The following is a 26,663-nucleotide window of genomic DNA, read 5'->3' on the forward strand; positions in this document are numbered from 1 at the left end:
CCTCCCGCCGCTCCAACATGGCTCCCGGCCGCCCCGATGGTTCGCTCCATTCTTCGCCCCGACGCCCCAAACCCGGTGGTACAACCCGTCGCGCATGGCAGTTCTGACGAACGAAGCTGTTGCCGCCATCTTTAATGAGGACATAAGTGCTGCCCACGGTGCTGAACAGAACGAGCTGGTTCGCAGCCCTTGGGTCCGCCCTTTCTGCTCTCCGCCGCCGCCTTCACCCGTCTCCCTTCTTCTAGGGCGTTGTCCCAGTTCCGTCTTCCAGACTTTCTTCTGCTTGTCGATCTCTTGTTCCCCTTCGTGAGCACTAATTCCGAACCCTGTCCCCGATTTTGGTCTGGGTTGTTTTTTTTTTTTTGGTTTGTTTTGGCGGCAGGCCGGTACGGAGACCCGAACCCGTGACCTTGGTGTTACAAGGCTGCGCTCTAACCAAATGAGCTAATCGGCCAGCTTGGTCTGAAAAATTGGTGCCCATTACGTGCCAAGAGAGCGTTCTAACAGCTCTGGGGCGGGTACCATGTGGAATTCAGGGGTGGAGGAGAACATGGTAGGACAGGAGCCTGGGGTGACAGTAGTCTGAACAATGCTTTAACTATTCGATCAGTGAATTTTAATTTATGAGACTTCTAGTAACCATCTGCTTGTTTGGAGCGTCCCTGCCAAGCAGGGAGGGGAGATGACCCTCCCGAGGTAGAAGCAGAGGCCAAACTCTTCCCTGCCTCTCCGGCCCCCAGCAATCTCCCGGGCGCGGGGCTCCTCCACTGGAGGCTACACCCCCTCCCAGGGCGCGAGTCCCGAGTGCTCTGGAATGCCACGTGGAGCCCAGCGTTATTTCCACGACTGCGGGTCCAGCTTTCTCGGATCCCCGCCCCTCTCCTGCCACAACCGCATCTCTTAACCCCTTGAAGGAACTGGCAGAAGCTCAATCCTCCCATCCAGTCCTCTGTTCAATCCAACTCTCCCCGAGCTACGCAACTCCTGGCACGCGCTGATCTCGACTGGCCAATAGGTGGACGCGGAGCAACAGCCTGCGCAGAAGACGAAAAGGGGCGGGGGTGAACGCCGAGCATTCCAATCAGAGAGTCATTGTTTCTATTGGCACAATGGAAGGCCCCGCCCTTCAAGGCGGACTCATTGTGTGGGAGGAGGGGGATCCGCAAGTTCCAGGCTAGCCAGGAGAGACAACCCAGGAGGCCTCTAAAGACCGCATGAGTAACGGGCGGCAGTGCTAGGTGCAGAAGACGCGGGCATGCCGGCACCTAGGAGGGGTTCAGCGTCAGGACCCCGGGACGCTCCACTGGGTGCGGCTCCGCGATGGGGTGGACCTTGCTTCCAGCAGGCTAGGAACTCCTAGCCAAGGCCTCTGGCCCGCCCCGAAAGGTGCCTATGACATCACCACCAACCAATAGGACGATTCATTCTCTCGCTCTGACTTCTCAGTTTCTGGGAGGCGGGGCTCCCGGGGGTTCCACCTCCCGAACGCCCCACGTGGCTACCGAGATGTAACCGGTGGGATCCTTTTGTGCTCTCCCGCGTCTCTGAATCTGAGGACCTCCCAAGTTGCAGAGCTCCGCGCCGAATACGCGGTCTGTGTTCCTCTGGGTTTATGCATGGGGGTGGAGCATCTACAAATGCGCTTAAGGCAAAACTCCGTTGGATGTGGGCCAGATGGTGTAGGGGCTGAAGGAGAGAGGGCCGGGACGTGGTTTTGACAGTACTCCCGCTCTCCGAGTCCATAATCTAGCGAATAAAGGGCACAAAACCAGATGCCGACGAAGGAGGGAGACAGGCGGGGCGCTGGTGGAGAAGGGTGCTGGGGTCCCAGAGGAGGCGCCTGAGCCATCTTAGCGATCTGGCAGGACTTACCGCAGAAGATGCCTGAGCAGCGCCTTGAGTGACCAGGAAGAGGTCAGCATCTGCAAGGGAAGGCGGAGCCATCCTAGGTCTTTGGAGGCTATGTGGGCAAGTGCGCAGAAACATAAAGGGACAATGACTGGGAGAAATCAAGACCAGCTCTCTTACCAATAGGGCTGTCACTGGCCTCAGCTGATATTCTTTGTGGAAAGCAGAGCTCCTCCACACCCCTGAGCCACCGTGTCGACTACAGATGGCTCTCTGCTGCTCCTTCCCCCACCCTTATGTGCCTCCACTGATGTCCTCCCTTTGTGGCTGCTGTTCCAATAGAGGCCACCCTCTCCCCATCTGCATTCACCTTTCCCCCCACCGCACCCCCCCAAGTGGCAACATCTATTGCATTCCCTGTAAAGACAAAAAACAAATATTGGTGATAGTTCCTCCCTCCACCTCCAAGTCCAGCCTTGCCCCTACCTCCTAGGAACATAGTAAGACCCCTACATGATTCATCCTTGATCGCTTCTCATCACCTCCAAGCTAGAGGGTCCATCCTGGGTCCAGAGACCTGGATTTGAGGCTGCTGTGGGGCAGATGGAGAGAAGACCAGAGGGCAAAGGCGTGGCAGATACTGCCTCTAATAGTTCTCAGCCTCTCTTCTTCTCCTGCCTTTTCCTTCTCATCCTGTGTTTGCCCCTCTTTCCTCCCAGCCAGGAGTACCTTTCTGGGAGAACAGGCCAGAAGACCTGGCCAACCGGACCAGCTCAATTATCCAGTTCCTTGACTTCACTGAGATTTCCAGTCCATTGTTCATCAGCCCCTCATCAGCCTTTACCATCAGCCTTATAGAATCCAGTGGTATAACAACCCCCCTGCCCTGCTCTTAGACAAACTCACTGGGCTAAAATCTAACCCTACTTAAAATAGACTACTTGTGTATTCTTTGCCTCTAGAGCAGCAGAGCATTGCTGGAGAAAAACACACAACCATGCTAACTGGTCTCATTTTACGTAAATTCATGACTACAAACCTTAGTACTATATTGGAGGGTGTAGCCAGTGCAGTAAGGCAAGAAAAATAACAAAAACATGAAGATTGAAAAGGAAAAAATAAAATTCATTCACAAGCAACAGGATTGTATATGTAAAAAATACAAAAGAACCTACAGATATATAAAAATCAGTTGTAATTTCCATATATATCAGCAACTGTTAAAATTTTTTTAAAGTAAGGGCCAGCCCATGGCTCACTCGGGAGAGTGTGGTGCTGATAACACCGAGGCCACAGGTTCGGATCCCATATGGGGATGGCCAGTTAGCTCACTGGGTGAGCATGGTGCTGACAACACCAAGTCAAGAGTTAAGATCCCCTTACCGGTCATCTTCTTAAAAAAAAAGGGAAAAAAATTTTTAAAGTGATACCATTTGCAATAGCAAAAAATAATATCAAATGCTGAGGAATAAGTCTAATGAAACATGTGCAAGGATTCTACATACAGATACAAAAAACTAAAACATTGAAGGAAATAAAGACATAAAAGGAATGAAAAACTATGTTCAAAGACTGGAAGATTCAATATTGTAAAGGTGCCAATTCTCTTCAAATTGATAATATGGATTCAGTGCAACTCCAATCAAAATCCCAGTAGAGAGAGAGAGAGAATGTGTATGTGTGTGTGTGTGTATGTGTGTGTGTGTGTGTGTGTGTGTAAACTGATAAACTAGATTCTAAAATATGAGAACCAACAATACTCAAGACAGTCTTGAAGAAAACCAAGTAAGAGGACAACTTCCTCTACTGGATAAGAAGACTTAAAAAGCTACAGAAACCAAGACTGTATGGTGCTTGTGCATAGATGGACAGACTAATGGAACAAAACTCAGATAGGCCTAAAGACGTGTGGAAATTTGAATTTTGATAAGGGTGGTTCTTCAAAGCCAACATGAGGAAAGGATAGTCTTTTCAACAAGTGGTGCTGGGTCATTTGGATATCCATGTAGAAAATAATTAAATGACATTTGTACTTCATAATACCTGCATAAGTCCAGATAGATCTGACATCTGTATATGAATGGAAAGACAATACAGCTTCTAGAAGAGAGCACAGGAAAAAAACTTAGAGATGATTTTAAGCAAAGATTTTTCTTTAACTGGTCACAAAATGCACTAACTATAAAGGAATATAAAGGAAAATATTGATAAACTGGATTATATTACAATTAAGAACTTCCTATCATCAAGAGACAACATTAAGAGCGGGAGAAGAGGCTGGTCTGAGTGCAGTGGCATTTACAACTAATTGATTACAACCAGTTACAAATTTCTCTGTTTCTTCTCCACTCCCACTGCTTCACTCAACTAGCCTTAAAAAAAAAAAAAGTGGGAGATTTTGTAAGATAAAGCCTAGGACTCATATCCCAAATACATATTACAAATCAATGAAAGAAAAAACAGATAAATGGTCAAGAGATTTGAATAGGCACTTCACAAAAGAGAATATCCAAATAATCAGTAAACTAATGAAAAGGTGCTCAACCTCTTTAGTCATCAGGGAAATGTAAATTAAAAAACAAACACCACTGTATTCTACAGTGGCTAAAATAAAATGAGTGACAGTACCAAGTTTTGAGAATGATATGAGGAGTGGAACTCTCAGACACTACTGGGGAACCACACATTGGTATAACTACTTTGGAAAACTATTTGGCAGCAACTGCCTATGACCCTCCAATTCTACTCTGGGGAATATAAACTCACGAATAATGCACATAAGCAACAAGAAGACATTTACAACAATGCTCCTTGCAGCGCTGTTTGTAGTAGACAAAATTGGAAATAACTGAAAGGTCATCAACAGTGGGAATGAACATATAGCACTGGAAACGAACAAACCACGTGTATATCACATCTCAAAACTTAATCGTGAATGAAAACAGCCAGATACAAGAATTTATATTGTATAATTTCATTTATATAAAGCTCAAAAATGCAAAATTTATCTGTGATTACCTCTGGGGAGGAGGGGAGTCAGTCACCAACAGTGATTAAGTGAGCTTTGGGACTGGTGACATTCTATTTCTTCACCTGGGTGGTGGTTATATTAGCATTTTCACTGTTATAATTCATTAAGTTGTACTCCTTGAATACTGTAGTTTTCATAGTATGTTATTCTTCCAGAAAAACAAAAAAGATTGTTCTCATTTACTTGGAGCCTCAGTCTATCTCCTGGGGACTGAGCAGGGGGGTGATCTTCACTCGACCCCTCACCCTGGTGTTGCCTTATGCAAGTGCAGCACATATGCCACAAACACGGTGCCAGCACCTTTAGGCACCCATTTCTAGGTGCCATTTCTGACCCAGAGGTCAGCCCAAAGCCCCCTCGCGACCCCCCAAATTTCTTGAGTTTTTCTTCTCAACCCCATCCAAACATTCCCCTTCCTTTGAGTGGCTTAGTGCTCGCTCACTCTCGTTGCCCCTTCTCCTGCCTAGCCACACCCCACATCTACCGTCCTCCCAAGCAGCCACAGAGGTGTTCTCTCAGACAGTTCCCTCCCTGAGAGGGATTCTCTGGCTAATCATAATCTTCCTTTGTGGTTGTAATCTTGTGTTATGAGACCACCATCAGAGTTTTCTAAGTGGGTCCTGGAGTCCTAGACCTCCTCAGAGCACTTTGCTACCAGGACCCAGCATGTATGTAATGTAGTCAGCTGGGGCTTCTGCATCCCTTACAAACACATGCAAGTTTTGCTTGAATGATTCTGCATAAGTGGGCAGGGGTTTTCACCACAGGGCCACGCCATTTGTTTTATGTGCCAGCACTGGGACAAATAGTACAGCATAGCCCTGCTCTTCCCACAAGGTCGGTGAGTGCATGACAGGGAACAGAGCTAGTTACAGAGGCTGTCAAATGTTCCTGCTTCAGCTTCCTGAGGACCTGTGCTCTTCACTGAATTACACTATCTCAGGAGAATAATGTTTCCTTGCCTTCAGCACCCCAATGAAAAAGGAGTCACGACCGGAAGTCAGAGTCATTGATTCTAGATGTGAAAGGAGAGGCAGAATGTCTTCAGCATGAAGAGGAGTAACCAGGTTGTGCCCCAGAGAGATTTACAAGGGCCAATCATGGTCAGCACCTCCTCAGGTCCAGGTGAACCTGTGAGCTTAGCTTCTGACAGTCAGTGGCTAAGGAGGAACGTCCCCCCATCCCCTCCTGTGCTTTGCCCCCATGGGTTTCCTGTCAAACATTCCTGCCTCAGCTTCCTGAGAACCTGTTTCCTGGGGCTCCACCCCTATCCCTGGCCTCCCTGTGCTGCTTGCTGCATTATGTCCTTGTTGGGAGATTAACAGCCCCCTCCCTTCAGCACTCCAATGAGAAAGAAAAAGTCATGACAAGAAGTCACAGCATCAATGATTCCAGATACGCAGAAGAATCTGATGAATGAGTCTTGGGTAAAAAATGAAGAGAACTGATAAAAACCACTTCTGACTGGTGTCTGCCTATGGGTTCCTGACTTTTGTGGCGAGAGCCTCTTTGCTAACTTGGGAGCCCACAAGGAGATTGAAGTTTTTGCCAAACGGTGGCCCCTAATTCCTCTAAAACAGTAGTGCAAACCTAACTCCACACTTGTTAAGATACTCTTTTCGCCCTACCCACCATAATTACCAAATCTCTGCTGAGGTTGCAAAATAAAGGGATCTTGCTGGACCCAGCGACAAATGAGGACAGGAAATAGGTCAGGGCCCAGGTGTTCAGGGAGGCCAGGGCTGGGGGTAGGGCCTGCTTCATTTGAACACAGCTATGAAAGATGACAGGAGGGGCCGGCCTGTAGCTCACTCGGTAGAGTGCGGTGCTGATAACACCAAGGCCCCGGGTTCGGATCCCATATAGGGATGGCCGGTTCGCTCACTGGCTGGGCGGGGTGCTGACAACCCCAAGTCGAGGGTTAAGATCCCCTTACCGGTCATCTTTTGAAAAAAAAAAAAAAGAAAGAAAGATGACAGGAGAGGGATGGCATTCAAAACAAAGAGAAGGCTGTAAGTGAAACCTGGAGGTGTGGACACCTACAAGCAGACCATGGGGGGCACTTGGCTATGGCTGAGGTCCAGAAGTAGGAGCTCAGGGAAGAGAGGCTGGAACAGGGCTCAAAGGACCTTGAAGGCCAGCCTGTCAGGGCCCATCACCTCCTCAATATGGAGAAGTCAGCCCAAGCTACAGTGATTAGGTCCTGAGGCTCCAGCTCCCCCATACATCCTCTGCCACCCCATCCTCCTCCCCACCCCAGGATCATACAGGGAAGCCCGTTTCCAGATGCCTGTGATTTATTTCCAAAGGTGAGCTGTAGCACATAGGAAAATACACATGGCTTTTCAGTCTGCATTTTTACAAAGAAAATAGATTCTGTCATTGGCTTTCTCAGTGCCACCATTCTGTTCCGTGAGGCTCCAGGATGAATGGCCTGTCTCCAAGATCCTGCTTTCAAAGCAGCAGCTCGGCCAAGGCCTCTGGGGGTGGGAATGAGGGGCAGCGATCCCCATGGGGGTAGGCAGAGCACATGAGCAGCACTCATTACGAAGCTAAGGCAAAGAACAGAGCTAGTGGGAGGTGCCTCCCCTCACCCCAAGGACATGACTCGCTGACGCCCGGGACACAGATCAGGTGGGGTGCAGAATGGGGGCTCTGGCCCAGCCTGGAGCAGCAGCAGGACTCTGAGTGTGCATGTGGGCATGGGATGGAGGGCGGGGGGCATGCTGAAGAGGCGGCCTATTGGGGGATAGAGGGAACTCAGCTTGCACATTCCCCCTGCCCCAGTACAGCTCCCAGACCGTGGTCCCCAACACTTGACCCCTTGCACTAGCTCTGCTTCAGATGGGGGCCCTGCTCAGTCCCTTTCACCACCACACACTGTCAGTGCAAAACATTCTTAGGACCAAGCCCTGAGTCCCCTGCACCCTAACCAGGGCTGCAGGGAAGGAAAAAGGAAGGCGTTAGCTGGGGGCCTCCCCCAGCACTGGGAATTCCTTGCACATCTCTCGAACAATCATACGGTCCATCTGGCACTGGGGCGAGGCCTCCTCCTCAGTCAGGATGCGTCGCAGTGTGGCCTGCAGGTCAGACAGCCGGTGGCAATGCTGCAGGTAGGATGTGGAGCGAACCACAGCATGCATCAGGGAGAGGTACTCCATGCGCAGCTGTGGAAAGAGCAGGCCAGCTCAGGGACTCCAGGGAGGTACTATGACCACCATCAGACAGGGACAGGCCACTACTGTCCTACACACCCCAGGGTTGTGGACCAGCTCATACCAGTTAACAGCAGGGCTGCTTCCCCAGCACCCAGAATGTACCTGGCACAGAACTAACCTTCAGCAGTTGTTGAATAAGTAAGTCAATGAATGAATCATCCCAGCCACAGGCAGTCTCAGAATGTGGCCTGCCCTGGGAAGTCCTGCTCCTCCTTTATCTTTTTTTTTTTTTTTAAAAAGATGACCGGTAAGGGGATCTTAACCCTTGACTTGGTGTTGTCAGCACCACGCTCAGCCAGTGAGCGAACCGGCCATCCCTATATGGGATCCGAACCCGTGGCCTTGGTGTTATCAGCACCTATCTTTTTTTTTTTTTTTAAAAAGATGACCGGTAAGGGGATCTTAACCCTTGACTTGGTGTTGTCAGCACCACGCTCAGCCAGTGAGCAACCGGCCATCCCTATATGGGATCCGAACCCGGGGCCTTGGTGTTATCAGCACCGCACTCTACCGAGTGAGCCACGGGCCGGCCCCCCTGCTCCTCCTTTAATGCTGGGCCCTCGAGGTGCCTCTGTCAGTCAGTCACAGAGGCCCTCTGCTTCTCACCCTGTCCTCCTTTGCCCTGGAAGATCTCATCCACACCCACAGCTTCAAACAGTAACCCACCCTAATACCTCTCACTCAGACCTCTCCTGTGAGTTCGACGAGAATAGCCAACTGCCCGCTTGTCATTTCCTGCATATCTCAAAGACCCTAAACCTACATATCCACCATCAAACTCATGACCTTCCCCATCCTCCTGAAGCTGAAGGCTTTCTCATGTTCTTCATCTTTTTTTTTAAAAGATGACCGGTAAGGGGATCTTAACCCTTGACTTGCTGTTGTCAGCACCATGCTCTCCCAAGAGCTAACCGGCCGTCCCTATATAGAGATCTGAACCCGTGGCCTTGGTGTTATCAGCACCACGCTCTCCAGAGTGAGCCACGGGCCGGCCCCTCATGTTCTTCATCTTTTTTTTTAAAAGATGACCGGTAAGGGGATCTTAACCCTTGACTTGCTGTTGTCAGCACCATGCTCTCCCAAGAGCTAACCGGCCGTCCCTATATAGAGATCTGAACCCGTGGCCTTGGTGTTATCAGCACCACGCTCTCCAGAGTGAGCCACAGGCCGGCCCCTCATGTTCTTCATCTTAATAAGGAGTACTGCTATTGATCCAAAAGCACAAGCCTGAAACACAGGTGTCCTCTTTTGAGTCCTCTCTCCACACACCCCCTATCCAACCCACCTCTAAGACCTGGCCATCTAACCTTCTACATATGCCCTGAATCCATCTTCAACACCCCCTCCCCCAACCCATTTTCCCAGCACTTCTGGCATAAGCAATTCCAACAGCCCTTATGACTTGACACCCAAGCTCCTCTGTGTCTTCACTGAGACTCCCAATCCATTGACCTGACCCCAAAACTTTATCTTTGTCTGCCCCCCTCAACACCCCTCATTTCCCTCTTTACCTTTGATTAGAAGAATCAATACCAAAACCTCCTTTAGGCAGCATCACCCTGCTAATTCTCAACCCTGGGAGTCAGACCGGGATGCCTGAACATGAAATGCCAGTGTCTAAGCAGGAGACAGGTACACAGCCATGTGCAGGCCTGAACTTCATTCACCACCACAAACCTCAAATGGACACGTGGCCCTGCCTGGGCCTCCCACTGCTTCTCTCTGCCGTTTTCGCTCTCCCTTAAAGTACCGTTGCCCACCTTCTCTCTGCCTTCCAAACCTAAGCTGCCTGGTCAGCCGGACTTGTGCTTCCTGGAGAAAACAAACAGTTTTTCAGAAGCCCCTTATCTTCCCCTCTCAGTACCCACTTCTCACCTATCCCCACTGGAATGAACTGCCCTGGCTCCTGTTCACATGGCCTAGACCCTCCCCGCTGCCTCTTCTACTTACTTCCTGCAGTGGCCCACACTCACAACACACTGCCCATTTCTCTTTGCTTACTGGATCATTTCCTCTGGTTCAGGACATGCACCAGCATCTTCCACCTTTAAAACACTCTCCCTGACTCTATGTTGTCACTCTCCAGCGACTCCCCACCCCAACCACCATTTTTCTACTCCCCTTCACAGAAAATTCACAAAAGTTGTCTTCATTTACCGCTTCCAAATCCACCTCATTCCCACTCTCCAATAACTTCTCCAATAACTTCTCTGACTTTCAATTTTGACTCTCTTCCCTCCACTCTACTGACACTGCTTGTCAGCCACCACTGACCTCCATGGGGCAAGTTCTCAGCCCTAGTCTCACTCAGGCTCCTAACAGTGTGGAGATGGACAATCTCCTTCCTCCTCTAAGCACGTGGCTTTGGGGCTCCTGCTCTCCTGGTTCTCCTGGGTTCTCCCCACTTCTCTACCAGCTGTGCCCTGGGTTGAAGCATGAGCTTCCTGCTGGCCCTGTCCATCATCTCATTCCCTAGGCGATCACACCATCACAGGCTTCCCATCCTATCTCTGCACAGATAACTCCAAAATGTCTCTCTAGTTCCAACGTGCTCCCCACTGCCTCCCTGATGCCCTTGGCACCTGAATGTCTAGCAGGTAGCTCCTCAACCCTGACACATTCAAAACACAACTCCATTTTTCCCTCATGAAGTTCTTCCCCCAGCCTTCCCCACCTCGATAATCAGCGCTCCATCTACTTACTTGCTCAAGACAAATCCAGCAGCAAGCCCTGCCGGATGCACTTCCACCACACCCCAAGCCTGACCTGTTCTCCCCACCCCATCCATGTCACCTGGACCTGCGGCTGCTTCCTCACCGCCTCCCGGCTTCTGCTCTGCTCTCAGTCTACACTCCACATGGGATATTCATCCACCACTTCTGCATTCTCTGAGCAGCAATCACAACTCCTGCTGCAGCCTCCAAGGCTTTGTGTGAACTCCGCTTCCTCTCTCCTCGCCTGCCACCCCTCCCTCCACTCCACCTTTCTCCAACACCCACCTCCAGATCACCTCATGGCTGGCTCCTTCGGGTCTTGGCACACCTGTCATGGTTTCTGAGTGGCCTCCCACACTTACCTGGCTCCAGGAACAGCCCTGTCCTCTCATCTCCACTCAATGTCACATCTCATCTTGTTTTAGTTTCCACACTACTCCACAACTCCCATCCCTGATGCAGCACCTCCAGGCACCTTGTCTCCGGGTGACAGGTCTGCAACGTGTCGCACAGTGATGTCAATGAGTGCCATCATGTCTGTGTGGTAGAAGATGGTAGCTGTGGCAGGGCTGGCGAACACGTCCTGCAGGAACTTGAGGACGGAGTGTGGCGGCTGTGGCTCATGTTTGAAGATGCGCACAGGGTCATCTAGGAGGCAGGGGTCAGGAGTCAGGGCGGTCCTGTGGGGGTCCCAGAGTCACCCCAGAGGGTTACAGGAGTCCTTGCCAGGGGTCATGGAGTCACAGGGTATCGAAGTGGTACCCATACAGATTCTTGGGCCCTCACCTCCTCTGTTCAGGAGCAACAGCAATTTCTCAGAGAAGATCTTGATATTGGCATGTTTACTCAGGGCAGCCATGATGACGTTTTGGTCAGGGGCTGAGGAAGGACATGGGTGTAGATGAGAGCACAGGTGCTGAGCATGGAGAGCCCCCATTTGGTCAGCCACCTCCCGCCGGGCACCACCCCCACCTGGCAGGTGCAGGTTGAGAGCCAGAAGCAGGTTCACACAGAGGTCCGGCAGCTGCTCTGTGGTATCCAAGGGCAGCCCATCCTCAACGATGCTCAGCAGGAACTGGGCAAAAGGTGTGCCCAGGTGTTCTGGGAGAGGGGCACAGAGAAGTTTGCAGTCCTACTCCCCCACCCCCTAGCCTCCTTGGTTTTCTGTGAGCATTGGGGACACCTTATCCCTTCCAGGCCGTGTGGTCAACAAGTCCCCAGGACCTCAGGCCAGTGGTCCCAGCTCCAGGACCTGTGGCCAACCGGTCAGCAATCTGCAGTCTTACCATAGTGTGCGTAGGGCACTGCCTCTCCCATGGAGAAGACCATGGCCAGGATGAGGGCGGAATAACAGAGTTTCTGGTGGTCTAAGGGGGGAAGGCAGGCACTCAGAGCCCCGAAGATGCAGAAAACCCCAGCAAAGGGTGAGAACCCCCTCCAGATGGCAGGAAGCACATCTCGCCCCCCAGCCTCACCCTGTGTGTCTGTCTGCATGTCCCGCGCCAGCTCCACAGGCAGCACAGATGACACAAGCATGGAGATAATGGCCGCATCCAGACTGCACATGGCGCCAAAGCACTTGAGGAGCAGCAGCCGCAGTGAGGCTCGGTGTTCCTGGCAGGGGACCCTGAGTGCTCAGTGCCCGGAACCCCAACCCCTACCCAGGCCCCTCCATGCCTTCTCCCCTCTGTCTTGCACACACCATTTGATAATAGGCCACTAAGGCCAGGACAGACTCGAACTCATTTCTCTTGCACATTTTCTTGCAAACTTCAGGGTCTGCATCCGTCTGTAGGAAGGAGGAAGTGTGAGAGTCACCTAGTGAGCCAAGCTGTGCAGCCACATGGGAGTGAGCATATGTGTAGGGGCAACTCCTAAGCAATGAAGAAGGATGGCACAGGGTAGGGGTCACTGCTCCACATGCTGGGAAACAGTGTGGGCCCCCATACCACACCAGAATATGCAGCAGCTCCTCTAGGTAGCAGCAGATGACACCCTCATCCTCATACAAGGCCCAGCTACGCTGCTGGGCGTCGTCCTTCCTCCGAGCCAGGTCTGCGAAGATCACCTCCAGCCTCTGCTGGTCATGACAGACCTGCCCTGAGGGCAGGGCCGTGCTCAGGTCCTGGAGGAGAGGGCAAGACATGGCTCAGAACACTCCCTGTCCCGCAACATCTCCAGGAAGCCCCTACAGCCTGGGGAGTCCACCAATGGACCTATACTCTGTGAGTTCATGTCCCATGTGGCCCACACTGGGTAGGGGGCTCAACTCATTTGATGACCTCCTTGGATAGGATCTGCATGAGACAGGTCTGTGGAAGGTTTACCAACTTGCCTTTCATCCCAGACCTGGATTAACACCCCTCATAAGGAGGACCATGGACTCAATCACTGCCTAAATTTGACTCTGAGACCTCACTCTCTGACTCTACACAACATGGCACCAGGCCTGTCATCTACCCGCCTCCCACATTTTCCTTGAACGCTGCAGACCAGGCACTGCTGCCGTGCCCAGCACAGGCAAGCCCAGCAGCTCAGTGCCCCCACCCACACCACACCAGAACTGCAGAAGGAACCGTGCAGCCCTAAGGAGGAATCTTTGACCCATCCAGCCCTCACTGTGTAGACTAGGTTACTCCTGAGTCCTGCTCTTGACCAAGGCCCCAAACCTGGCAAAGTACCCCACCCATCCCACGATGCCCACACACCTCACTCCCTCTTGCCTAAGTCATCACTTAGGTCTCCACCACCGCTCTCCAAGCACCTATTTCTCTCCACTGCCAAGGCCAGCAAGGCACTGCCCTCACCCACACCGTGGGTCCATTCCTTCCCTGCAGCCAGGGTGAACTCTTGGCCACTCTCATCTGGTCTCATCTGTCACCTGCTCCAGGTCTCACCTCCCCCCACACCACGTGCCTCCTCACTCCCTGTGTTACAGCCACGCTGGCCTTGGCCCACTCCCTCCCACAGCCAAGCTCAGGCCTGCCTCATGGCCCTCGCCCAGGCTGTGTCTCTGCCTAGAATGCTTTTCCTCCCTTTCTCCTTTAGGGATCGCCTCAAATGTCCCCAACACTCAGCACAATGAAACCCTAGGGCTAGAGCTCGACAAATACCTGTAGCATACAGGCTGGATAGATGTATGAGGGTGGGAATGGGGCAGGGGCAGCAGCATGGCCCAAGGGTGGGGAGGCTCCTGGCCGTGCTGCCACCCTCACCTTGCCCTCTACCAGCGACAGGAGGACTTGCTCCATGATAGCTGAGCTGGCCGGCACAGAGGCCTGGATATGACCCACTACGACACCGATGGCCACACGGCATAGTTCGTGGCTCAGGCCGGTGTTTCTCCGCACCAGCTCCATCAGTTCTGCCCCAATGGTACTTGGCACAGCCGTCTCAGCCACTGCCTTCTCCTCTGTGGTCCCCAGGCTCAGTGCACCCAGGTCCTCCAAGTCATCAGGGGCCGAGGTTTTACCAACTGCCACATCAGCTGCAGGTGGTTCAGGGGCTGGTGCCTTGGAGGGAGGGGGCTGGGCTTGGGACACGGTGGTGTGGCTGCCTCGACGGGGCACAGGTGGGGGCATGGGTGAGCAGCTGGGGCCCAGCTCAGATGGGCTGGAGCCAGTATAGAGTGTGTCCAGGGAGGTGCTGCTGACTGATGAGCTGCTGGACACAGAACTACACCCAGAGGGCGTGGTGTTGCGGCCACCTGTGAGCAAAGAGTGGACGTTGCGCCCCAGCATCCCCACCCCTCCTAACTCAGAGCCTCTGTCACTCAATACAGGGCCCAGTTCCTCTGCTACACCCTGTCTCCCCACCATGCCCAGAGCCCCAACAGGGGGCCCTGTCTTCTTCCCAAGCCTAAAGCCTCCATCTCCCTGACTCAGGCAGAGCAGCCATTCCAAGCACAGGACATCCCCACCCTGATCCCCTCAACCCGCCTACTCACCACTCCCCAAGGTCACCAGGCCCTCGCGGTCTCGGCGCTTCACAGGCGGAGGTGGTGTGGCGGGTGCTACTCGGTGAGGCTGTGGTGGGATCTGGGAGGACAGAAGTGGGATCTGGAAGGACAGGCTGCCATCTGGGGTGGCAGCCTGGCCGGAGCCCTGAGTTCTGGGCATGGGCAGGGCTATGGCTCTGGGCCGCATCACTGACTTGAGTGGATCCCTTGAGCCTCTGGATGAAGCCTTAAGCCCCAACTACTTCCTTCCTCCAGGATGCCTTCACCATGTACCTGGTAGAAGCCTCCATTTGCCCCAAGATGCTCAGAACTGGGCAGGCTATGCTGCCGCTCAAACCCGGCTCGACACATCCCATTGGGCTGTTTGGCAGCAGCAGCATCCAGATGGTGGTCACTGGTGGACGGAGTCATAGCTGCAGCACTGGAGACGGAGGGACCTCTCCGAGAAAGGGTCTCTTTCCGGTGGTGGATCAGCTTTCTGATGGAGAGACAGGGAGACTATTGGAGGGAGTACCTCACAACTCTCAAAGTCCTCACATGCTCCCACAGCCCAAGCCGTTCACACCCCCACAACTCTCCCATGCTCCACCCACTCCTGTAGTACCCCATACTACCCCCAGTCCTGCCCTCTACCCCACCCCACCATGCTCACTGGGGGTGCCATCTCTACCTCCCCCCATACTCACTGGAGGACTCCACGCTGTTCCAGGCTGTACTTGCCACCATCCCGCATGGCTGTGTTGTGCACAGCCTCAATGGCCCGGTCAATGGCCTGGAGGACATCCTGCTCCAGGCCCTGGGGGATGGGGCAGGGGTAGGCAGTTAGACCTGGGGCCAAGTGGAGGTACTCAGCCCAGACAGAGCCCAGGATGGAACCCAGGGCAGTGGACTGCTACAGCTGAAGCCTGGAATGCCAAACACAAGCACAGAAGGTTGAACCAGAATATGGTAGAGTTTCTCAAACTCTGTCACTCAGGGAGCTGGGGCACAGGGTGGCCCCCATACCATCACTTTACATATTGGGGCCCCACTCACGAATTTACTCTACAGTGAGGCTCTTGGTTAAGAAGCCTATGAAAACCAGGAATCGAAAGCAAAAACACAGCCCAGGGACCTGGAGCTTGGGGCCAGGAAAGTACACCTAGTCCATCCCTGGGTTTGGCTCAGAGCCCAGGTTGAAATACCAAGAAGGAAGCCTCCAGTGTCTGGAATCCTTAATAAATCACTGGATCTGGCTGATCCTTCAGAAAACCAAGGTCACACATCAGAACAGCCCTGTCCTTGTAGAGCCCACTGCAGGCCCTGGGAGCCAAGAATGGGCCAAAAAGACCTCCCTCCCGATCCCTGCTGCCAGCCTTCATCCCCCCAAACTGTCCCAGTAATCTTCCAGACCTACCCTGGGAAACAGTTCTGTGTTTGTGGCAAAGGATGGACATGAGAGTGAGCCCTGGTCCCTACTCCAGGCTCTGTGTTGCCATCCCCAGCAACCCAGTTGCCCAGTCTACTCCGCCTGCCTGGCATGGGGTGGGGGTGTGGGGTAGCAGCTGTGGGATCAGCCACCCCACCCCTCCCCCATTCTTGGCACTCTTGGTCTGTCAAGCTCAGAGCTGAGGTGAACTCACTCCAGAGTGAGTTTGAGAAGCTTCCCTGATGGGGACAGACAAATGGATGCAGAGGTCAGCAAAGTCCTCCAGGTGGTAAGTGGTATACCAGAGTGCAGGGAGCTGGGAGACAGAGGGAGGACAGAAAGAGAAAGACACACATACCCATAGAGAGCAAGAAAGGCATGGAGAGAGAGAAGGACTCAGAAACAGAGAGGCAGGCAGATGGAGACAATGCAGGAGGAAACTGAGAGCCAGAGACAGACAGGGGGAAGAAAGGAGAAAAACACACACAAGTGGAGACTCAGAATGACACAGATAGAAGTGCACAGAGGGAATCAGGGAAACCAAGATAGAGGGAGAAACGCAAAAAGAAACAGAGTGACAGAGAGAGGACAGTAGCCTCTCTGCCCTCCCCAAATACCCTGCCCCACTGGTCGTGGTGAGGACAGGGGCCTCATGGGCCTTTGACCTATACCCAGTAAGAGAAGAGACAGGACTTTCCTCTGATAAGACCTTAGCTCCAAAGAGGCTGTATATGACATACCTCTCAAGACCCAGCAGCCCTGGTATCCAGGGACCCCACTCTCACCCCAGGCACTCCTCAATGGGATCTGGCCAAGGGTCTGTAAGAAAGCCCCTAGGGCACAGGGCCCATCCCCTCTGGTAAGACCAGATGACATTTCCAAATTTATCCCGTTATTTCTGTCTCGAACTAGGCTGGGACAGGATGTTTCCTAAGGCTAGAGACTAGGATGGGGTGGGAGTGTCTGGCACAGGCCAGGAGGTCTGGGCCCTCCTTCCCCTCATGGTCAGAATACATCAGCTGTAGACACTCCACCTACCCCACCCCAGCCTCTACAGCAGGGCTACTCTTAGGGAAACAGGAACTGGGGCTTCAGTCTTCAGTGGAAGGAAATGGGGCCATGGTCAGACCAGAGGAAGCCATGGGAAGGACACACTTCCTCACAATGGGAGGAGCCACCACTCCAGCCAGGCTGGGGACAAGGACGATGGAGCTCCTCCACTTTCAAAGGAAGGATGTCTGAGATGTCAGGGCCCAAAGCTTGGGGGGCAATGGGGCAGTGCCAGGGAGTGAATGTCAGCACGGGATGGGGTCCACGATTCAAAGAGGGTTGGGAGGGTGTTGGGAAGAGCTTACGGGGTAGCTGAGTACGGGATAGTGAAAAACATTGAGGTCCCGGGGCTTGGAGGTCACATAGGGCATGAGGGTGTCTATGGCTCTACGGTCCAATTGTGTGCAGGTGGGGGGTAAGTATCTGGAGGATGGTTGAGGAAACAGGTGGTGTCCATGGTGGCCTAGGTCTCAGTGGTAGAGGTGGTGACTCCAATTGGGTGTCTCAGGGGGAGAGGCAAGAGGGCAGGATCCTAGGAACCTAGGGAAGAAACATATTAAGGGTCTGGGTTCTCAGGGATTTGGGTATCTGGCCAGAATTCGGTGGGGCTGGAGTCTCAGAGTCTGGTTCCTAAATTCTATTCGGATGGAGGTTCCGATACTGGGGGGGTCTAGGGTCCCAAGGAGTCTCAGTCCCAGAGTTAGGCTTTTGGTAGGTCTGGAGTTGGCTTTCAAGGGCCTGGTCTTTTGTGGAGGATGCTGGCTCTTGCTGTCTCAGTCCCCGTGGGTCTGGGGGTCTCAGGGTCAGGTTCTCAAACTCCCTGTATGTTAGAGGTCCTGGCCTCAGGTCCCGGAGGGTTTTTAGGGTTTCTGGGTTGGAACTCTGGGCCTGTCAAAGGGTCCAGTTCCAAGGGCCGCAAGAGGCCGGGCTGGGAAGTGGCACACTCACCTGCAGGCGGCGCAGGTAAGCGGGCGGCACGTATCCCGTCTCGCCACTGCGCGCTCGCGCCGCCAGCCACCAGTGCGCGCTGCTGCGTTCCAGCACCAGGAAGGTCTCGCCCGCGGCGAACGCCAGCGCGTTGGGCTCTGCCGAGCGGAAGGCGTACAGAGCGCGATACATGGGGCCAGGCCGGGCCGCGCCGGTGCAAGGTTGGCGGCGGGCGCTGCGGAACCAGAACTCCAGGCCGTGAGCACCGCGCCGCGCTCGCCCCGCCCCATGATACACCGCGCGTGCGCGCGCGCGCCTACCGCAGCCCCGCCCCGGGAGTTTGTCTGCCCACGCACAGGAGCGTGGCGCCCCCTGAAGGCCCCAAGAGGCGCGGCCGGGCGGGGCTCGAGAGTCATGGTTCCCGGTCCAGTTCCCTCACCTAGAGCACTGGCCTCGCCTTCCCCTGCCTCGCCCTCCACTTCCTTTCCCTGCTCAAGTATGAGCGTTGCGGCCAGTCCTACGTCCCGGTAAAGGCGCGCTCCTCTCGTAGCTGGTGCGCCCACACCGCCCTGGGAGAGTGGGTCCTGACCTACTAACAGTAAGGACGGCGTCCTCGAGAGGACGGTCTCATTGTTGGATCCCGCTGATGCGACTCTTGGAAGCCCCGCGGGGGCCGCGTCTCCTTGATGTATCTATCTAGGTGTCACAACCCCTCTTCACCAAGTCCCTACTCCAACACTGCGCCGGTGGGGAGCAATGGGGAGCAAGTGTGGGGAGTGGGCGGGGCTGTAAAAGCAGAAACCAGGTGGGGCTATTCCCTGTCCAAAGTTCTCCCATCTTTGCTCCTCACCCCCATCCCTCCTTCCTTTTCAGCCACTGGCTTCTTCTCTTTTCCTATCTTGGGCCTTTGCATATTCTGTTCCCGCTATCTGGGACACTCTTCCCCTCCCTCTCTCCCAGCGTAAGACAAATTCCATCCCCATCAATCGCTATCATCTTGCTCTGTTTTGTTGTCTTTTTAGAACCTAGAACTCTAGATTATCATTTTTCTTTTTTTTTAAAAAGATGACCGATAAGGGGATCTTAACCCTTGACTTGTTGTCTGCACTACACTCTTCCAAGTGAGCCAACCGGCCATCCCTATACAGGGATCCGAACCTGTGGCCTTGGTGTTATCAGCACCACACTCTTCCAAGTGAGCCAACCGGCCATCCCTATACAGGGATCCGAACCTGTGGCCTTGGTGTTATCAGCACCACACTCTCCCGAGTGAGCCACAGGCCGGCCCTAGATTATCATATTTCTGATGCCCCCTTTTGAGAGAAGACAGGAGGGCTGGCAAGAGGGTAAGGATTGGGATTCCATGTGGTGGTAAGAGCATGTTTGATCCACCCAACTTTCTGGTCAGCCCAAACCTCCAGGTTTTTGAAATCCCTGGGGGATCGAGGGAGGAGGCCCTAAGGGTCTGGGAGAGAGTCCCTGGGGGCCTTCCATTCCTGTCCCTGGTCTGGCCACACACTTCATAGTGAAACCTGAGCCCAGGGAGCAGGGGTGTGGGCACAATCAAGCCAGTATATTCAGTTGGCCTATTCTTAGGCATAGTAGACACAGGCCCAGTGGGCCTTGGGGAGGAGGTGCTGGGAGGTTCAGGTGAGAGGTGGAGCTGCTAGAACCTGACATCCAGACCCTGCCTTCTCCACACCAGGTCTTGCTCTGCCATTCAAGACTTTCCTCAGCCCCTCCTGTTCCCAGAAATCCTCCTGGCTCTCAGGGGCTGCACTGGCTGGTACTGTGTGAAGGATGAGATTAGTGTAATTGAAGGGGGCCCAGGGCTGTGTAGGAGTGGTGACAGGTGATGCAGCCAAGACCACCCTGCCCAGAACACCCTCTCTCACCAAGCCCTCCACTGTCTGGGCCCCTTTTATCACAGAGCCCACGGCTGCCAATGGACCAGAGCCTATGGTGACAGGTGATGCAGCCAAGACCACCCTGCCCAGAACACCCTCTCTCACCGAGCCCTCCACTGTCTGGGCCCCTTTTATCACAGAGCCCACGGCTGCCAATGGACCAGAGCCTAGTGGCTACTTGAGGCCCCAGTATTGGCTCCAGGACATCTGACATCACAATATCCAGCCAATTAGCTGCTACCAGTGGCGCAAGAGGGATCAAAAGCTGGATCCAAGGTTTGGAGCACCTGCTGCCCAACTTCAGCTTAAGCTGCAAAGGGCCATGGTAAGACCTGTGTCAGGTGTCAAATGTAGTTTTTGGGTACAGGTGCTGGCACGCTAGATCCACACAAACCCGAGGGACCTGGATAAGGTATGTATATGGGGGTTCTTTTTTGGGTGACCTCAGGGTGCTAGTTTGGGGAACTGAGGACTGAGCCAAAGAGCTGTGGTGACGTTACAATCCATGGGGTGGGGCAGCAGCAAGAATATTGCTGGGTCAGGGAGGATGTCACAGGATGTGGTGAGACTTCTCAGGGCTGGGAGGGGTGCTGCCTGTCCCTGGAAAAAATGACAGTAGCACTGTGTACAATAAACAAAAAGGTTTGTATTAGAACTTTTACACTCAGGGAAAAAAGAGGTATTTGCATCATCAAATGTGGAATGTTGAAGAAATAGTTAAAATAAATAAAGACTCCAAGTACAGCTGGGGCTGGCTCAGGCTGGGGCTCACAGAGGCCAGTGCACATCAGCTCCAGGCTGCAGGGGCCATCACCTGGCCATACTGGCCTCCTCCCCGACGCAGCACAGCTGTGCCTGGGACACACAGAAAGTCTCTCAGGTACTAGAGCAGCCAGCAAGCTCATTCTCCACTCTCCTCACTTATCTCTGTGACAATGTCTATCAGGCTCTGCAGCCCAAAGATATAGCCAGCATCCTGGCCCTCATGCACCACACTGTCCTCGCCATATAGCTTGCAGGTGGTGTGTGCAAAGTCGATCATGCGCACATCCACTGAGCTGGTGCCGATGGGCTTGTAGGCATAGGCACCGGCAGACTCATCAGCGGACTCCTCTGACAGGTCCTCCAAGTCCTCAGCGTCTGAGTCCAGGGCCACTTCGGGCCACTCCTTGCCATCATAGATGACCAGCAGGGAGCTTGAGTAGAAGCGGTAGGACTCCTGTTGCTCCAACACCGCCTTGAGCTCAGTCAGCTTCTTGAGGACGGGGCCCAGGAGCTCACGGCGCAGGTACCGCCCATTGTGGAAGAACTGGAAAAGTGCCTCCTTAAAGCCCTGCACTGACAGCTTCCGCCCGTGGTACTTGTTCATGAACATGAGCTGCCCACTGCCTGCCTGGTACACCTGTGGGAGAAAGACCAGCAGGTCAGAAGCTGAGGGCCATCTTAAAGCTTGGACCCTGGGGACTAGGGGGAGTGGCGATGTGATAGCCCTGATCAGATCCTTTCACTTGTCAAGTACGCCAGTCACACATGACCCACTATCTCTGATCAGATCCACCCAGGATGCAGCCATCCGACCCAGGTTTGGTTATAGTGCCCCAGCCCCCTGCTCAGCATCTGGGTAAATGGAGAGGGCCTAACCCTCTTGCCTTCCTCCCTTCTCCTGCCCACAGACTCTGGACTCAGCCAGCCAGGCCAGCTTCAGAGGGGATTACATAGGGATGTAATGCTTTCTTTTTTAACCAAAAAGCAACAGACTCACGTAGGGTCAAATCTGTAATCTTTTGAGCAAACAGGACTATGCCAGGTAGGAGAAGTGGCAGCCACTGGATGTCCTAGCCAGCCCTTGCCATGCACTAATACACCCCTCACCTGCATGCCACACACACGCACACCAATGACCGCAGATGTGCTCTGCTGACATTTTCGGATCTGGTTGGCTGCCTTCTCCTCTGAAGCATCGTCACCATGCTGGCGTGTGCCCATCTTGAGGTCCAGGACACAAGGCACCTCATAGCGGGAAGTCAGGTTCTCCAATAAGATAAATTCTGAGTGGTTAAAGACAATCCCTCCAAGAGGAAGTGCTACTGCATAGGGCCTTGGCACTCGCAGAGCACCGTGCCTGGACCCAGCAACCCAGAGGATCCCAAGCCCAAAGAGGACTCTGATAGTTCTGCCATCTCCCACGCAGGAGTCCAGGGCTGACTAAAGAGCTAAGAGGCACCTCTACTTCTTGTCACAGAACTAGCATGAGACTGGACTCAACACAAGCCTAGGCTCCCCCAGCCTGGGAGAAACACATACCATTTCCTGAACTCAGCTCGGCGTGGGACCACGGTCCAACAGCACACTGTCTTCAGTTACAAAGAGAACACAATAAGTTCAGTAAATCCTATAGCCTTAGATGTGAACTGGAAATATCAGTATGAACTCATAAACATATTTTTCTCTTTAAAATAAATGTCTATTTCCCAGCTATGTGTGCACTGAAAATGTCTAGAAACAATGACCAGAAGTAATGAGCACCCCTAATGCAGATCATTGTTTCACCATTTCACATTAAAAGGAGCCAGTGCTCCCTAGAGTGGGAATTGGTAAACTATGGCCCACTGCTGCTCACGGTTGTACAGCCTACAAGCTAGAAATGGTTTTTACATTTTTTAGAGATCAAAAAACATATAATGCTTTATGACACATGAAAATTAAATGAAATTCAATTTCAGTGATCATAAATATTTATTGAAACACAGCCATGCTCACTCATTTACATAATTGTCTATGGCTGCTTTCATGCTATAACACCAGAGTTGTGACACAGACTGTATGGCCTGCAAAATCTAAAATATTTACTATTTGGCTCATTACTGAAAAGGTTTGCTGACTCTGGCCTTAGAGGAATGGTTGAGTTCACCTCGGGAGCGGGAAATGTACCTCGCCCTGGACTATCTTTTCATATCAGAAAGCAAGGCAACCATAAACTTTGATTATTTCAAAGTTATGCAAGAGCCCATTTGAAAAGGTTCTTATTGTCCAAACTTGGGACAATTTGAGCATTAGTAAAGATAACTGCAATGAACTAAAACACATCAAATATATTTAAATTTATGAATTCGTAATGATGCTAAAAAAACTCACTGGTCACCTCTGGAGGGTGCTGGAGAACCCACTCATTACTCTAAATATCTAGTAAATAAAGGAAAATAAACACTTAACCTGCCTTTCCTATATAAACTATACATCAGGATAAGCACACAGTTGATAAGGAAAAGTTGCTCTTTACAAAATGATTCAAACTAATGAATGAAGAAGGAATGACAAAATTAGAAAAATCAGACCATGTTGGGGCCGGCCTGTGGCTCACTCAGGAGAATGTGGTGCTGATAACACCAAGGCCATGGGTTCGGATCCCATATAGGGATGGCCGATTAGCTCATTGGGTGAGCGTGGTACTAACAACACAAAGCCAAGGGTTAAGATCCCCTTACAGGTCATCTTTAAAAAAAAAAGAAAAATCACACAATGAAACAGTAGACCTAAGGAAATGACGATCCAAAAGAAAAAGACAACTAAACAATATGCCTCCCAACGGACTTGTACAATATCACCTCTGAAGGACTCTTGTCCCCATCCCCCCAAACACTGAACTGGAATCTGATCAAGCCTTTAGATCCAATTAGTAACTTAATAGAAACAAAGGGAACAAAGTAACATGTAAAAGGAACCACAGAGTTGTAATCAGTAAAATCCAGATCGTGGGGAAACTCTAGGAGGCCCAGTTTCTTTGATTAGAAATTTCCAAGAAGAAAAAATGGGAGGGTATTTAAAGACTTAAACATTTCAGTCAAATGCAACATGTGAACCTTATATGACTCTCCATTCAAACAAACCAACAAAGGGGCTGGTCAGTTAGCTCAGTTGGTTGCTGCACAGCCTTGTAACACCAAGGTCAAGGGTTTGGGTCCCCATACCAGCCAGCCACCAAAAAAAAAAACAAAAAAAACAAAAAAAACAAAAAAAAAATCAAGCAAACAAATGAACAAGGAAAACATTTGAGACAATTAGAAAAATGTGGACATGAACTAGATGTTTGATAGTAAGGAATTAATGTCAACTTTTTAAAGACTGATAATGGTATTAATGTTTTAGAATATCCTTATCTTTTAGAGATACATGCTGGGATATATACAGATGAAATGATATATCTCAAACCTGCTTCAAAGAGTCCAGTTGTGGGGTGCTGGGTGCACAGAGATAGTCATGTCACAAGACTGACACAAGTGAGTTAACTGCTGAACCTGGGTGACAGGTATTTAGGGGTTCAACATATTCTATTTTTAACATGTCTTCCCTAATGAAAGTTAAAAATAAATAAATATCTTCAATTCTGAGTAATTTCCCCAAAGTGGAAAAAAAAAAATACTGAAGCACAGCTTAATGGATAAGAAGAGGAAAATGAAAAAAAAAAAAAAAGACCCTGCTGCTTTCCTCATACACAACTCATGTGCTAGTCTGGTGAACCAGGACTGAAAGGCCAGTGCTCCCATCCCTCATTCCGTGGCAGATGAGCACTGTTTGGATACTTCTGCTGGGGTCGGAAAACAGGGACCAGCCCCTTGCCCTATTCCTCTAGGCTAGAGCCTAGAGCTAAAGCCCATCTGATGCGAGCTGGCCCCTTCATGTGGCACCCCTCACTGCCAGAGACCCATTACCCCCAACTCCCCACCACCCACACTCCTAGGCTAGCCCCTAGTCCTGATGGAGGTGATTATCTGCCCATAATTATCACATGAAGTATCCTGGCACAACCCTAGTAGAGGAAACTCAACCATGACAAAAAAAATCCAACCTCTCTCTCCTAGTTCCAAGAGCCTTCCTCACTTCACTCCCCCTCACCACCACCACCACCACCCCACCCCACCACTACCCCCAGCACCACCCCCAGCAGAGATACCACATAAACAAAGGATACTGTACTGGTTCCGATGCTTTGCATTTTCCTTCATTCTCTGTAACTGTTGCTGGTGACATTTCATGCTCCAAGGGTTATAATGTTTAAGCTGGGAACTTACATTCCCCTTTTTCTCTACACTGTAGTACAAGACTTCAGATTTCTTTAGCCACTCAAATTCTTCTTCTAATTTATGGCTATAAAGAGACAAGGATCCAAAAAATCACAATGTCTTATCAAAATTCAGGGTCAAACAGTCATGAAGGAACTTTCTGGAGTGACAAAAAATTTTATATCTTGATACAGTAATGGTTACAGTGTACACATTTGCCAAAATTCATTGAACACTTCAAACGTGTGCATTTTATATGTATATTATACCTCAAAGAAGACAATTTAAAAAAAAACTTAAAGAGCCAGCCCATCACTGTTTTCTACAGTAAGGAGAACCTAAAATGCAAGATCAGCCTCTGCCCCCCAGCCCCTGAAGGCAGGCAGCTTCCACTGCCCTTGTCTGGGCAGTACCATCCCCTGGCCTCCACTGCTACATCCAGGTTCCTGTGACTCCAAATGCTGGAGACTGGGAAAAACAGAATTGATATCCCATGGGAGTAAATCAACCTACTTAGCTACATTATATATATTTTAATTTATATACAGTCATGCACTGCATAACAATGTTTCAGTCAATGACAGATCACATATACAACAGTTGTCCTATAAGATTACAAGAGCTGAAAAATTTCTATCACCTAGTGATGTCGTAGCCATTGTAACATTGTAGTGCAATTACTTTACTGCTTTATAAAGTTAGTATAGCCTGAGTGTACAATGTTTATAAAATCTACAGCAGTATACAGTAATGTCCTAGGCCTTCACATTCACTTGCGACTCACCCAGATCAACTTCGAGTCCTGTAAGCTCCATTCATTATAAGTGGAATGTGTACCATTTTTATCTTTTATCCTGTATTTCTACTGTATCTTTTCTATGTTTAGATACACAAATACCATCATGTTAAAACTGCCTACAGTATTCACTACAGTAATATGCTGTACAGGTTTGTAGCTTAGGAGCAATAGGCTATGCCATATAGCCTAGGGGAATAGTAGGCTATACCATTTAGGTTTGTGTAGGTACATTTTATGATAGCCTAACACACTTTTCAGAACATATCCGCATTTTCACAAGTTCTGCCAAGGTGCAGGACTTGAAATGCTCTGCCTAGGTGGATCCCCAAGTTTTCAGGATGCCTAACTGACCATTTTGTCCCCCACTATCAGTGAGCAACCTGAGGTGAAGGAATGGCTCCTGTCTTGGTCACTGCTACATCCCCAGGACAGAGGACAGGGCCCAGCACAGAGTAGTCGTGAAAAGAATGAGTGACTGAATCTCTTTTCCAGCTGCCATTGCAGCTGTTTACCCAAAACAGCATGATTTAACCCAGAGCCAAAGAGAAGCTGGGCATGGCACGCAGGAACTGGCCCACTGAGTGACAAGGCACCTGCAAAGTCCATCATGAGTCCTCCAGACTATAACAAGCCCCCCCCCCCCCCCCGCCCCCCCCCCCCCCCCCCCCCCCCCCCCCCCCCCCCCCCCCCCCCCCCCCCCCCCCCCCCCCCCCCCCCCCCCCCCCCCCCCCCCCCCCCCCCCC

The 26,663-nt window shown here is 51.6% G+C and overlaps 2 protein-coding genes across 8 annotated transcripts in view; both read right to left on the reverse strand.

Annotated features, from left to right (window-relative positions):
• Positions 1 to 7,158: 7,158 nt before the first annotated feature.
• On the reverse strand, positions 7,159 to 18,465 carry NCKIPSD (NCK interacting protein with SH3 domain). Of its 3 annotated transcripts, none has more exons than XM_008565747.1 (13): positions 18,176 to 18,465; positions 15,456 to 15,565; positions 15,043 to 15,247; positions 14,758 to 14,848; positions 14,027 to 14,517; positions 12,766 to 12,936; positions 12,514 to 12,600; positions 12,287 to 12,425; positions 12,098 to 12,178; positions 11,784 to 11,912; positions 11,598 to 11,690; positions 11,287 to 11,459; positions 7,159 to 8,046 (listed from the first exon to the last, which is right to left on the reverse strand). In XM_008565747.1, exons 1-13 carry the CDS (start codon positions 18,344 to 18,346, stop codon positions 7,843 to 7,845), a joined length of 2,145 nt encoding a protein of 714 aa, XP_008563969.1. In that variant the 5' UTR covers positions 18,347 to 18,465; the 3' UTR covers positions 7,159 to 7,842. The 3 variants fall into 3 exon arrangements, with proteins under 3 accessions (XP_008563969.1, XP_008563971.1, XP_008563970.1); XM_008565749.1 differs by having other exon boundaries at positions 7,873 to 8,046; positions 11,277 to 11,459; positions 18,176 to 18,386; XM_008565748.1 differs by lacking the exon at positions 7,159 to 8,046 and adding an exon at positions 9,284 to 9,909 and having other exon boundaries at positions 18,176 to 18,386.
• Positions 18,466 to 20,687: 2,222 nt separating this feature from the next.
• IP6K2 (inositol hexakisphosphate kinase 2) overlaps positions 20,688 to 26,663 on the reverse strand; it is a 172,466-nt gene continuing 166,490 nt past the window's right edge. For all 5 annotated transcript variants that reach the window (XM_008565763.1, XM_008565762.1, XM_008565766.1 and 2 more), the window contains 3 exons: positions 25,031 to 25,206; positions 21,934 to 22,109; positions 20,688 to 21,463 (listed from right to left, as the gene is read on the reverse strand). In XM_008565763.1, the coding sequence (XP_008563985.1) occupies positions 20,963 to 21,463; positions 21,934 to 22,109; positions 25,031 to 25,206 (853 nt within the window). In that variant the 3' untranslated portion in view covers positions 20,688 to 20,962. The remainder of the gene's footprint in view (positions 21,464 to 21,933; positions 22,110 to 25,030; positions 25,207 to 26,663) is intronic.

This window comes from Galeopterus variegatus, unplaced genomic scaffold (genome assembly GCF_000696425.1).
Source record: "Galeopterus variegatus unplaced genomic scaffold, G_variegatus-3.0.2 Scaffold203, whole genome shotgun sequence".
NCBI classification, from domain to species: Eukaryota; Metazoa; Chordata; class Mammalia; order Dermoptera; family Cynocephalidae; genus Galeopterus; species Galeopterus variegatus.